The 13,269-nt window shown below is 49.7% G+C and overlaps 2 protein-coding genes across 2 annotated transcripts in view; one reads left to right on the top strand and one right to left on the bottom strand.

The window, feature by feature from the left end:
• Positions 1 to 13,269, bottom strand: part of TMEM8B (transmembrane protein 8B) — a 43,611-nt gene that overhangs the window by 27,310 nt on the left and 3,032 nt on the right. The window contains exon 2 of the mRNA XM_025360425.1: positions 12,986 to 13,076. The gene's annotated coding sequence lies outside the window, so the exon portion shown is untranslated. The remainder of the gene's footprint in view (positions 1 to 12,985; positions 13,077 to 13,269) is intronic.
• FAM221B (family with sequence similarity 221 member B) lies at positions 3,331 to 11,172 on the top strand. Its single transcript, XM_025360426.1, has 6 exons — positions 3,331 to 3,928; positions 4,123 to 4,266; positions 9,590 to 9,700; positions 10,208 to 10,405; positions 10,593 to 10,712; positions 11,096 to 11,172. Exons 1-6 carry the CDS (start codon positions 3,331 to 3,333, stop codon positions 11,131 to 11,133), a joined length of 1,209 nt encoding a protein of 402 aa, XP_025216211.1. The 3' UTR covers positions 11,134 to 11,172.

Below are 13,269 nucleotides of genomic sequence, written 5' to 3' on the forward strand. Positions count from 1 at the left end.
CGCCCCGCCCCCCGGCCGGCTCAATTGGTCCCTGTCAGTAAAGCCCGCCCCCGCCCTACTCTATTGAATGGTCTCCAACTTAGTCCTGCCGGGCTTCGAGGACACACAGACTCCGCCCCCGCCCCGCTACCCAAGACCCTGCCTTTCTCACCCAAGCACAGAGCTCGAGGTCCCCTCAGATCCTCACAGCCCCCAACGACCGGCCCACAGATGTCTCAAAGGAAACCTATCCTCACAATCCCAGACTCCCCCGGATGTACGCACAGATCTCCGCAGATCCTACCCAGACACTCGCTCACAGAGATCCCGCAACACACACCCCACTTTTCAGAAGTAAACCCCCTGGGCTCGCCCCCTCGAGGCCCAATGCAAGCTCCTCAGGAGACCGCATCCACCGGGGAAGTGACTAGACCGCCGTTGCCACGGAAACTACTAGGCGTTCCAGTTGCCCTGGTGACCTGTGCCTACTCTCCTGGCCCGGGTTCCAGAGGCTTCAGTCAAGCCCCTCCTTCATCGGCCCTGGACCCCTTGCCCCTACCCACTTCCCCAGGTCATGCCAGAGCTCCTTTGCGAAGTTCTGCAGATAGCCAAGTCCCCTCCCCAGATAGCAGACTTTCAGGCAAGGCATTTCAACACTCAGCGCCTGCAGCTGGGGCACATCCACAACCAAGAGCTTTCCCTCCCTGAGGATCAACACCTCCCCCTGTCATCCTAAGGCAAGGTCTTGACCTAAGGACTTGTAACAACCAAGCCAAAACCCAGAGGTAGGTAATTTCTCCAATGGCCCTCCCCCTCCTCCCCCTAAGACCTCTGTCTCTCTCCCACCCCTCAGTCCCTTCACATTCTGTACTTCTTGTTGTCGTTTGTTGTTGTTGTTGTTGTTGTTTGAGACAAAGTCTCGCTCTGTCCCCCAGGCTGGAGTGCAGTGGTGCGATCTGGGCTCACTGCAACCTCCACCTCCCAGGTTCAAGTGATTTGCTTGCTTCAGCCTCCCCAGTAGCTGGGACTACAGGCACGGGCCACCATGCCCGGCTAATTTTTGTATTTTTCGTAGAGACGGGGTTTCACCATGTTGGCCAGGCTGGTCTTGAACTCCTGACCTCAAGTGATCCACCCGCCTTGGCCTCCCAAAGTTCTGGGATTACTGGCATGAGCCACCATGCCTGGCCCACATTCTGTACTTTTCATCCTTACTCTCCTCCTCCACCCAATTTCCTCCTCCCCTTCTCTTTCCCCTTCCTCACCTTCCATCCTCTGGTTATCCACCCTTAGGCCCCTTTACTCTCTAGCTGACTCTGGTCATCTTCTTCCCCATAATCCTACCTCTGCCCCTAATTCCTTTCCCAAACGTCCACTTCAAAAAGGCTCTGATTAGTTTAAGGAGTGATATATCTAGTGTCTCTGGAACATGGGGGGAAAGTAGGGAGCATGGAAATTTAAGGTAGGAATCCTCAGGCTGTGTTGAAAATGATGACAGGCCTTGAATGCCAGGGCCAAGAAATTTGGACTTAATCCTTTAGACTGAGTCATGGAATGTTTTTTGTTCTTTGTTTTTTGTTTTTTGAGACGGAGTCTCGCTCTGTGACCCAGGCTGGAGTGCAGTGGCCGGATCTCAGCTCACTGCAAGCTCCGCCTCCCGGGTTTACGCCATTCTCCCGCCTCAGCCTCCCAAGTAGCTGGGACTACAGGCGCCCGCCATCTCGCCTGGCTAGTTTTTTGTATTTTTTTAGTAGAGACGGGGTTTCACCGTGTTAGCCAGGACATGGAATGTTTTTAAGCCACAAAGTGCCAGTGTTGGGTTTGCACTTTAGAAAGATCCTGATTGGGTCAGGAAGGAGGACTACATCCTTACAGGATAAATTAGGTATATCCCCCTCCCCACAGTATCCTAGGCTCACCCCAGCACAACATCAATTTATTTGTATTGCCATTGCTGGTTATTCGGTCTTTCTCCCAGACTCAGCTCAATCTAGAGCTTAGCACAGTGGCTCAGTAAAAGCATCAGATTAGGCTCTTTGTAAAAGTATAAGTTACATAAATCCATGAAAGAATGGGTGAATGGATTAAAATGCTGTGGATGGAAGTAGAGGGGCAAAGTTGTCACACAAAGGCTGAAGATGATGAGAACTTGAATAAAATTGGAAGGGAGAGGAGAGAATGCATTTGGGGAATATTTAGAAGATAGGAAATACAGTTATTGGTGCCTATTTGAAGATGGAGTCTAAGGGAAAAGGAGAAGACTAGGATAATTCCCAAAGTTCAGTTTTGATGCCTGTGGAAACACTCAGTTAGAAATGCCCAGCAGGGGCCAAGCATGGTGGCTCACTCCTGTAATCTCAGCACTTTGGGAGGCCAAGCGGCGCAGATCACCTGAGGTCAGGAGTTCAAGACCAGCCTGACCAACATGGTGAAACCCCGTCTCTACTAAAAATACAAACTTTAGCTGGGCATGGTGGCACATGCTTGTAATTCCAGTTACTCGTGAGGCTGAGGCAGGAGAATCACTTGAACCCGGGAGGCGGAGGTTGCAGTGAACTGAGATTGCGCCACTGCTCTCCAGTCTGGGCAACAGAGCGAGACTCCATCACAAAAGAAAAGAGAAGGGAAGGGAAGTGGGAGGAGAGGGGGGAGGGCAGGGGAGGGGACAGGAGGGGACGGGAGGGAAGGGAAGGGAAGGGAAGGGAAGGCCAGCAGACAGGTGGATATGAGTGTGAAGTACAGAGGTTGAAAGAGGTCTGAGCTAGAAATTTGAATTTAGGAGTCATTGGTACACAACGGGAAGTAGTTGAAGCTTTGAACACGAATGACATCATTAAGGGAGGAAGATGTGTGTGGTGCTTAGACAAAACCAGGCTGCGTGCAGAGTCTTGCCTTACATGACATAGCATTCCCCTGCACTCTCAGGAGCCAACCCCAACTTTGGCTTGGTATTGCCAGTCTCTAAAACTCCATGGTCTGACCTCCAGGGTTTTACGAAATGCCAAGGACCCTGCTCTTGGACTGGCCAAGTGGCGGTGTTCAGACTCCCTCCTGGGACATGGTTCTCTGCTACCATCTACTGATGAGATTCTAACTACTTCAGTCTTTCAATCTTTAAGTTCCACCTCCCTAACAAGCCACAGCAGCATGCCATATGAGGTCTGGACACATGGGTGAACCCTCTGGCATCACACTCTAAGACCCAGAGTTCATGTTGTTTCCCTCTGATATCTCAGGTGCACTGAGAATCTTATCCAAATTCCATAATGCACTGCGAACCCTGGGCTGTGCCCTGACTTACAGGCCCTCTATTTCCAAACTAATGAAGCCTGTACCCTGTTCTACCACTAGATGGAAGCAGATGAGATCACAGAAGAGCCTCATACCACCATGGATGCAGAGGAGCACCCCCTTTCAAAGGACCCCTCTGCTGAGGACTTACAGGAGAACCGTATCTCTGAAAGCTTCTTGGAGCCTTCCACCTCTGAGACCCCCTTAGAGCCCCATACCTCTGAATCCCCTTTGGTGCCATCCCCTTCCCAGATCCCCTTAGAGGCCTATTCCCCTGAAATCCATCAGGAGCCTTCCATCTCTGAGACTCCTTCAGGGACCCCTACCTATGAGGCTTCATTGGATAGTCCCATCTCAGTGGTACCAGAGAAACACCTTACTCTTCCTCCCCAATCACGAAACTATGTCTCTCTGTCTTCCTCTGATACTTTGAAGGAAGACCTCTCCTCTGAGTTTTCTTCCAATGAGGTCCCATGGACAAGGAGGTCTACCCATTTCTCTGAATCTGAGAGCCTTCCAGAACACTCTCCTTCAGGCCCTTCAGCCCAGGTCCAAATGGACGCATCTGAAAAGCAGGAGGAAGAAGCAGGAGAGGTTGAAAAGGGAGTAGATGCCAGTGACAGCACTGATCACACAGCCCAACCTGGACACCAACTAGGCAAGAAGAAGAAGAAGAAAGGAGTTAGCTGTAATTGCACCTGTCCTCTCCCCTGTCCTGTTCTCACTACTTACTGTTCACTGTTCTTGACTTGCCCCAGGAGGAGGAGACTGGGTTACTCTTGGACATGGCCCCTTCTCTTAGTTTTAGGGCCTTCTCACTTCCCCCTGGTTACTCATCCCCTCCCATCCTAGGTTACACAGCCCGCCCAGTGGTCCCTGCTAAGCAGACAGAGCTGGTGGAAGTGGCTAAGGCAATGCATAGAGAGGAGTTTGGTGCTCAGGTGAACAATCTTTTCCAGTGGGAGAAGGATGCAGCCCTGAATGCCATCCAGACAGGTGAGCCCATGTGGCCTTACAGAGGCCTGTGACAGGCCCATGGGCATCCTCTAATCCAAAAGATCTGGGAACCTGAACATTCAGCAGATAGCTGCCCCTTTTGGAAATGGCAGTACCACCTGTGTGGAAAAGAAGCAGGCAAGTGGGCCAAGGAATACAAGGGTGGATGCAGACAAAAAGTGGGGAGATTCATATAAAGCCCAGGTAGAAACAGGTAGCTGAACTAAAATTATTAAAAACAGAAGGGTCATGGGCCCACCCCAGATATAGGGCCTAGAGAGCCTACAGACCCTAAAGCAGAGATGGCCCAGGACCCTGGACAGTCCCCAGGAGACTTGCTGTTCTGACATGACAAAGACCTTAGTCCCTTTGGTGGAACTCCATTAAAAGGCTGACACCCCTGCATGCCAGGCCCATGCTGGGTGCCCAAAAGCTTTGAGTTCTGTTACTAAAGGGGAGAGCTGTGTCCTCTGGCCCTGCTGATTCCAAGCCTCAGCCTACGATTAGTCCTCCTGACAGTCCTGTTAGTGGCATGCTGCGTACAGATGAACTTGTAAAAACATGCCATCCTGTGCATGAGCATGTCTACCTGTGTTATGGAAATTCGTATCTATAGGGATTACCTTCAGTAAGAGGGCCACCCTGACCTGCTATAAGGATTCAGGTCTTTCTAGACTGAATTCAATAGATGTTATGACATTTACTTCGGTCCTTCATACTTCCTTTCCCTTTATGATGGGAACAGAGCTATGATGACAGGCCTAAAATATAAAGACAACCAAGTAATTCTAAATGCTTATCCCTCCTCCATGAAATTTACTTTTCCCTTTCCCATGCAGGAACCCTCCACCTCGCTGCCCTTGACCCCCCACCCCCACCCCCGCCCTGCCACCGAGCCAAGAAAGTCATAGTGATCTCATTTGTTTCCCAGTCTCAATTCAGGCATTGAAATGACTTTGTTTGCTATATTAACATATTCGGCTACTCTTATTTTCTTGCAAATTCTGGCTGGCAAGGTGGCTTACATCTGTAATCCCAAAACTTTGGGAGGCTGAGCCAGGAGGATCACTTAATTGCCCAGGAGTTAAAGACCAGCCAGGCCGGGCGCGGTGGCTCAAGCCTGTAATCCCAGCACTTTGGGAGGCCGAGACGGGCGGATCACGAGGTCAGGAGATCGAGACCATCCTGGCTAACCTGGTGAAACCCCGTCTCTACTAAAAAATACAAAAAAACTAGCCGGGCAAGGTGGCGGGCGCCTGTAGTCCCAGCTACTCGGGAGGCTGAGGCAGGAGAATGGCGTAAACCCAGGAGGCGGAGCTTGCAGTGAGCTGAGATCCGGCCACTGCACTCCAGCCTGGGCGACAGAGCGAGACTCCGTCTCAAAAAAAAAAAAAAAAAAAAAAAGACCAGCCAGGATAAGATAGTGAGACCCCATCTCTACAAAAATAAAATAAAATAATCCAGGCATAATGGTGCACACCTGTAGCCCCAGCTACTTAGTAGGCTGAGGTGGGCGAATTATTTGAGCCCAGGAGGTCAAGGCTGCAGTGAGCCGTGATTGTGCCAGTATATTCCAGCCTGGGTGACAGAATGTCTCAAAAAAAAAAAAAAAAAAGCAGGATGTGTTCAGTTCTCTCATTCCCCTTCTTAGAACCTCCTGTCTACTCCCCACTCCTCAAGGCCACTGTATTTCTTTTCTTTTTCTTCTTCAAATTGAACTTCTTCATCTTCCTGTTAAACAGGAAGTTTTATAAAGAAATTCGTGTCATTCAACCCTGAACAATTATATTTGAGGTCCCCTCCTAATAGTGGGGATGTTGAGTCCTGGGTAGTCCATAACAGTATATGTGATGTGTACAGAAATATCAAGTGTAACCTTTGTTTTTATTCATTCAACAAACATTTATTGAGCACCAACTATGTGCCAGGCATTGAGCTAGCTATGGAAGTGGTAATGCTGGTGGGGGTTCAAAGCCAAAATACTTGGCACTCTAATGAGAGATACCAATAAGTATAGGATAATTATAATTCACTCTAATAATTGCTATAATCAAGGTTATCCTAGACTGCTGCATGAGCAGGAAAAAAGGGGCATCTTATCTGGAGTGCTTGAGGAATAATAAGCCTTGGAAGGAATGACTTCTCAGCTGATATCTGTAAGATGAGTAAGAAGAGGTGGCCAAGTAAAGAGTGCTGTAAGATGAGACATGATAGGGTAAGGCACAGCAGGAATCTACAGCAATGCACTATGCCTGATGCATAGAGTGGTGGGGGAGAAGAGCCAGCTCTGCTCTAGAAGGGCAGAATTCTGTAGGCATTTCTGTGCCAAGCTAAAAGCTAGAATTATATCCTGAGGGCAACTGAGAGTCACTAGAAGGTTTTAAGTAGGACAATAACAGGAGCGAATTTCTGTTTCTGAAAGATCACTCTGGCAATAGGCTAGACCGGAGAAAGACAAGACTGGAGTTGTGAGGCTAAGAGAGGAGGTATGGAAAGGCAAGTGAATACATTGTGAGGCACTGGTCATAACCAGGTAAGAAGTAGATGGGCTTAGGAAGTAGACAGGTTCAAGAAATGCTAACAGGCCGAGCATGGTGGCTTGCACCTGTAATCCCAGCACTTTGGGAAGCCAAGGTGGGTGGATCATCTGAGGCCAGGAGTTCGAGACCAGCCTGGACAACATGGTGAAACCCTGTCTCTACTAAAAATACAAAAAATTAGCCAGGCATGGTGGTGGGCACCTGTAATGCCAGCTACTTGGGAGGCTGAGGCAGGAGAATTGCTTGAACCCGGGAGGTGGAGGTTGCAGTGAGCCGAGGTTGTACCACTGCACTCCAGCCTGGGCAACAGAGCAAGACTCTGTCAAAAAAGAAAGAAAAGAGAAAAGAAAATAAAAGCTAACAAAGTGAAACTGACCATTGGAACACTGGATGTATAGGATAAGAGAGAGGGAAATGCCTGGAATGCCACCTAAGTTTTTGGCATAAGTAAGTGGTAGGATGATGGTGCCATTAACTGAATGCCTGGAAAAGGGTAGATGCTTGGTAGGCATGTGTTGGATGAACAGGGGACAAAGGATGAAAGCCAGGTTTGGAGGGAATAATTGGGCATAAGACATTTGAAGCGCTTATGAAACATGCTGGCCCAAGAATCTAGTAGACAGCTGGCCATATGGGTCTGAAGCTCGGGAGAAAGGGCTAGGCTGGAGACATTGTTCCTGTAAAGACAGCTGTGTGTTTTATGGAGCCATACTATGCATAAAAAGATGTCATCATGCAAATGTGATTATGTGATTGTGGAACTGGACTGTATTAGACAGAATCAAAACGGCATCCCAAACAATGTCTCCTCCTCCGCCAGGCCTTGTCCACCCACAACAGGAAGGGAGTTTGGAATCAAGACAGAGAGTAGAGGGTCCCACTGGAATCCACAGCCACCTTCCAATTGTCCCACTTTAAGAGCACTAACACTTGTAACAGAATCTGAAGTATAGTCACCAGTCTCCCTGTTCAAACTCCAGTCTTCTTCATCTGAATGCTGGGCACTGATTCCTACACTAGTGCTTGGACTTGACTCCCCCTCCCCGGGTCCTCCGAGCAGGCCTTGATCTATGGGCCTCACCTCCTGTTTTTTTAATGTATCCTGCTACTCCAGACAGAATTCAGAACTCCTCTAGTGGAATCCTGGCTCCCGCCCACCTGCATTGTGACTGCCTATACCCTGCTCTCTCAACAAAGCCTCCCTGGTGTAAGGGGGCAGTGGCACTACAGGCAATCAGCATCAAGACAGAAGCAGCAAAGCCAAAAGCCACATCTAGACAGGCTTTAGATCCTGACAGACTATGGGTAAGACAAGAAAACTTAATCTGAGGCACGGAATTGTGAATTGTGGCCCTGACCAGAGTCAAAGACCAGATGATGCCACTCTTCTTATTCGTGTTACGGAGCCTCAGGGTTATGCCTGAATACTGGCTCTCTCTTCCTCTTGAAGGAATGAGCTCATTTGTTTAATCAGGCAATCTACATTCTCTCAGCAACCATTTTGTGCCAGGCCCTGTACTAGGATTAGAGATATGGGTGAAAAGACAGCTCCCTTGAAGAACTCATGGATTAATAGGAATACAAGGGAATGGTCTATTATAATGCACTGTACTGCGATGGGAGTAGCACAAGGAGCTACGGATGGCAAGAGGAGGAGCCCACACAGACAGGGGAAGTCAGGGACACCTTTTTGGTGGAGGTGACATTTCAGTTGAGCCTTTAATTGGGACTAAGAATCCTACACCTGGAGGTCCACTCCATGGGGCCTCATACAGGATTCTTGGCTAGAAGTTGGGGTACTCTCAGCTCTCATGGAGAATGAGAAAATCTGAATGGTGAGGAGCACCACCCTCACCTCAAGACTGGTCACGAAGTCAGGGATTCAGACCTCACTGCTGAACACCAGCTCTCAATGGTTGTGACCTCTTACTGGTGCCTACTCTCAGGGACACTTCTTAGCCTCACTTTCCTTTCCACGCCTCCTTGCTTAGCCTCACAACGTATAATTTTTGGTCTTCACCGCTCATGACTGCTACCTACCCCTTTCTCCTGACCCTTGAAGAACCTTTGGCAGCCCTTCTTAGGTACATAGAGGGCACTGGGACAATAGCACCAGGAACACAGAGGAAGGTATTAAGGTACCAACCTGGAGACTTGAGAGGAAACCCTCCACCTACCTTCTAGCACCAGGGCTATCCAACCTCCTCCTCCTCTTCGGGACCTAGGAGCCAATCCCATTGTCCATACATCTGGCCAAACATCTTCCCTTTCCCTCACTTTAGACACTTCAAGAAAACAAAGCAAAGTTCAGTCCCATTGTCTGTACACTTGGCCAATCATCTTCCCTTTCCCTCACCTTAGACACTTCAAGAAAACAAAGCAAAGTTGGGCTTTAGTGGGATCAGGAGAGGAGATGAGAATCCCTGTGGTCACAGAGAACTCAGTGAGATTCATGTTCAGCCTCAAACAAAATTTCATCTATAATCTTCCTGCTCAGAAACCAAAGACTCTCTTGAGTCATCTCTGGCAGGCTGACAGAGATGGAGTGGATCCTGGGTAGAAAGAGAACTGAAGACACTTGTGGGGTAATGAGAAAATCCCAAGGAAAAAGAAAATCTAAGGGGTAGAGGTGAGGACTTTCAGGTGAAGATAAAGATACCTGTGGGTGGGAGAGGTAAGTTCCCCCCACCCCCTCACCCCCATCAAGGGATAGGTAAGAACACTTTGGGGGAGCTTAGAATTTTTTTACTTCTCACTTTTCCTTATTAATCCTGCATACCTAGGTCTCTACATTGGCTGGCGCTGCCCCCATTACCTATGGGACTGTTTCCGGATTGGGGATGAGTCCAGATGCTTTTGTGGACACTTGTTGAGAGAGCACCGGATCATCTCAGGTAGGGGAGAACTGACCAGCCCCTCTTGAGTGTGGAGGAATAACTGTACTCTGTCATGTCTTGGGAAGTATGAGAGAGAGCATGTGGCTGGGTGCAGTGGCTCACCCCTGTAATCCCAGCACTTTGGGAGGCGGAAGCAGGCAGATCACAAGGTCAGGAGATCAAGACCATCCTGGCTAATATGATGAAACCCCGTCTCTACTAAAAATAATAATAATAATACAAAAAATTAGCTGGGCATGGTGGCACGCACCTGTAGTCCCAGCTACTCAGGAGTCTGAGGCGGGAGAGTCACTTGAAGCCAGGAGGTGGAAGTTGCAGTGAACTGAGATCATGCCACTGCACTCCAGCCTGGGTGACAGAGCAAAACTCTGTCTCAAAAAAAAAAAAAAAAAAAGCATGTTTGAGTGCGTAGGGGGTGGCGGGGATGGAGGATGGGGTTGGCACAAGAAGGCAAGGTCCTATCAGATACTGGTCTAACCCTACCATCCATCCCCAATCCCACAGACATATCCGTGCCCTGCAAGGTGAGCCAGTGCCGCTGCCTCATGTTCTGCTTTATCCCATCACGCCCAGAGGAGGTGGGTGAGTTCTGGCTCAAGAGACGGGCCACCTTTGACCCCAAGGCCTGGAGGGCCCAATGTCGCTGCAAACACAGCCACGAAGAACATGCAGCCACTGGGCCCCATCCCTGCAGGCATCATGGTAACTTCTAGGGCAAGAGGCATATTGGGAACAGGGTAGGTGGGGATAGGATGCAGTCTGGGGATAATGATGGGGAGCGAGTATGAGAGCCTTGGGCATGCGGTCACTGAGGAAGAGATGAGAATGTGATCAGCTCCTGGGGATACCACCATTTCCTAAACTCTTCTTGGTTGCAATTTTGCCCCAGGCTGTTGCTGCGGCTGTTTTGAGTCTAATTTCCTCTGTGCGGCCTGTGACCGGCGCTGGGAGGAACACGGGACTTTCTTTGAGACCCAGAGGACCCGGCGACGAGGAGGGAGACCTCACGGTGAGGCAGAAACCTGGGACAGGGGGCCATTCCAGGGTCTGTAGTCAGAAGGCCAGGGAGGAAGGCACTCCCATCCTCGACCATCCCCTCCAGGACTAGCGCGCTCCCTCAGCCCACCTCCCCACCACCCACCTACCTGCATCCCACATCTGCACTGGTTTTCACCCCCAGGAGCAGACTATGTACCTTTTGCAGAGATGTCTGTGCTCCGAGAAGCCATCCTCAGCAACTCTGACTTTGAGGCCCTGCCGATACAGGGGCCCTCTGGCCTTCCCAGCTCCCACCCTAGTTCCCCAGGACTCCCTGCCTCACACAACCTCCAGCCTGGCCTCCCTTCTGACCCCCATACCTGACCCTTTCACCTCTGCTCTTCCCTCCTCCAGGGACAGACACTGTCAGCAACTGGCACAGACCTTTGTGAGTCTGGCCCAGATCAGCAATAAAAGAGGAGTCACTGGAACCTGACTTGGCTCCATATGGGGCAGGTAGATCCCAGCCCAGGGAGAGACCGCCTAATAACTTAGAGTTGACACCTATTAGGCACAGGAGAAAGCCTGGATCTGGCCATCTGCCTCCATCACACCCACATTCAAGCTGCCTGCTTGAAGGAAAGTGGCTTCAAGGAAGCCAAAAGGGAGGAAGTTTCAAGAAGGATAGAGTGGGAAGTGATGTTAGATGCAGTTGGGGCACCAATAAGATAAAGACTGAAAAGTATCCATTGGGTTTTGCAGTTAGAAGATCTCTGGGAGCTTCAGAGAGTGCAGTTTCACACTGGTGCAGTGGAGGCAGGAGTCAAACAGCAGTGAGTTTCAAGGAGTCTCTTAAAGAAGCTTAAGTCAGACAATATCCAGAGGGAGTTGTGGAGTCAAGGAAGCACTTTCATAGACAGGAAAAGGGAAAGAGGCCAGTAGACTAAAGGACCTTGAAGGACCCAGAAGAGAGAGAAGAGATGCCTGGTGAGACAAGATCCCAGAGATGGAGGAAAGGCATGAGGTCAAAGCAGAGGTAAAGGGATTTGCTCTGGACAGGAGAAACACCACTTCCTATGACCAAGAGGAAGGAAGAGGATGGAGCCTTCCCAGAGTTTCAGGGAACAAGAACCTGTGGAAGTTCCCCTCTGATGGCTTCTATATGCCCTGTGAAGTAGGAGATAAGGCCAATGGCTGGGGGTCCAGGGGGAGAGGGATAAGAGTAGGGAGTAGGAGACAAGAGAAGAAAGGGGAAGGTTTGGGAAGGCTAATGTAGGGAACTGGAGAAAAACCTGATCAGTGGGTAGTTTAGGATTTGGGCACGGTTGGAAGTGAGAACCTAGTTAGAGGAGCAGAGAAGCCAAATATTTAATGGGTTGATGATGTGAGGGTATCAGGGAGGATGATCAGGAAAACTAAGCAAAAGAAGGCGTGAGGATGTGAAGGGAGCATACGGTACCAACAGGGAAAGAAAGTGATGCCAGGAGGCAAATGTCAGATTGAAAAAGGGAGCAGTCAGAAGAGAAGTCTCTAATGAGGTGCAGTAGCAGATATAGGGGCAGGGGTTGAAGTACAGGAGACAGTGTTCAGAGGCTGCAGAGCATAACATCTTTCAGATGAGGGCAACTGTAGGTGATAAGTGCTTGGAGTAGAGAAGACTGTGGGCCAGGGATCAAAATCAGTGAATGTGGGAAGTGACTAGGAAGTCCATAGGTTCTTATGGGAGTAGGAGATTCTAACACTAATAGGCTCTGTGACCCCACGCAAGTCACTGTCCCTCTTTAGGCTGAGTTTCTGAACCTGTAAAATAGGAATAACCTCTGTGTTGCCTGCTTTCTATGAGAACCAAAGAAATAACTAATTTCAAAGTGCTTTGTATCCACCTATCCTCCAGACTGGCTTCCTTCCTCTTCCTAGATCCCAGATCCACTTATCTCTTGCCCTTCTCCAGGACAATTCTAGCGTCTCCCAGTGTCCCAGAGGCACCACAGAGAACTGCAACCTCTGGGGCCCAGAGAAGAGGCCATTCTACATTTCCTCACAATTAGGGGGGCCATCTGTTCCTCCAAAGGAAGGAATGTAATCTGGACTGCTAGGATCCCTGGGGAAAATCACAGAATCAAATGTCTGCCCTTTGGAGGAGAAAGGACTTTCTAACAATAATACAGCTATACAAAAGAGATTGTACTATCTCTAGAAGAGAGTTCGCCGACAGTAGTTATAAGAGCCATGATAACCATTCACCTAAAACTAATTCAACTAATAGTCAACAATAGAGTTAGGGCCGGGCGCGGTGGCTCACGCCTGTAATCCCAGCACTTTGGGAGGCCGAGGCGGGCGGATCACGAGGTCAGGAGATCGAGACCATCCTGGCTAACACGGTGAAACCCCGTCTCTACTAAAAATGCAAAAAATTAGCCGGGCGAGGCGGCGGGCGCCTGTAGTCCCAGCTACTCGGGAGGCTGAGGCAGGAGAATGGCGTGAACCCGGGAGGCGGAGCTTGCAGTGAGCCGAGATCACGCCACTGCACTCCAGCCTGGGCGACTAAGCGAGACTCTGTCTCAAAAAAAAAAAAAAAAAAAAAAAAA

The sequence above is a fragment of the Theropithecus gelada genome, chromosome 15 (assembly GCF_003255815.1).
Source record: "Theropithecus gelada isolate Dixy chromosome 15, Tgel_1.0, whole genome shotgun sequence".
In the NCBI taxonomy this organism is placed as follows: Eukaryota; Metazoa; Chordata; class Mammalia; order Primates; family Cercopithecidae; genus Theropithecus; species Theropithecus gelada.

Coding starts and splice junctions, on each gene's coding strand:
- FAM221B (XM_025360426.1), top strand. CDS start 3,331: ATGGAAGCAGATGAGATCACAGAAGAGCCTCATACCACCATGGATGCA. Junction 4,267..9,589: donor CCTGAATGCCATCCAGACAG/GTGAGCCCATGT, acceptor CTGCATACCTAG/GTCTCTACATTGGCTGGCGC. Junction 10,406..10,592: donor CCATCCCTGCAGGCATCATG/GTAACTTCTAGG, acceptor ATTTTGCCCCAG/GCTGTTGCTGCGGCTGTTTT.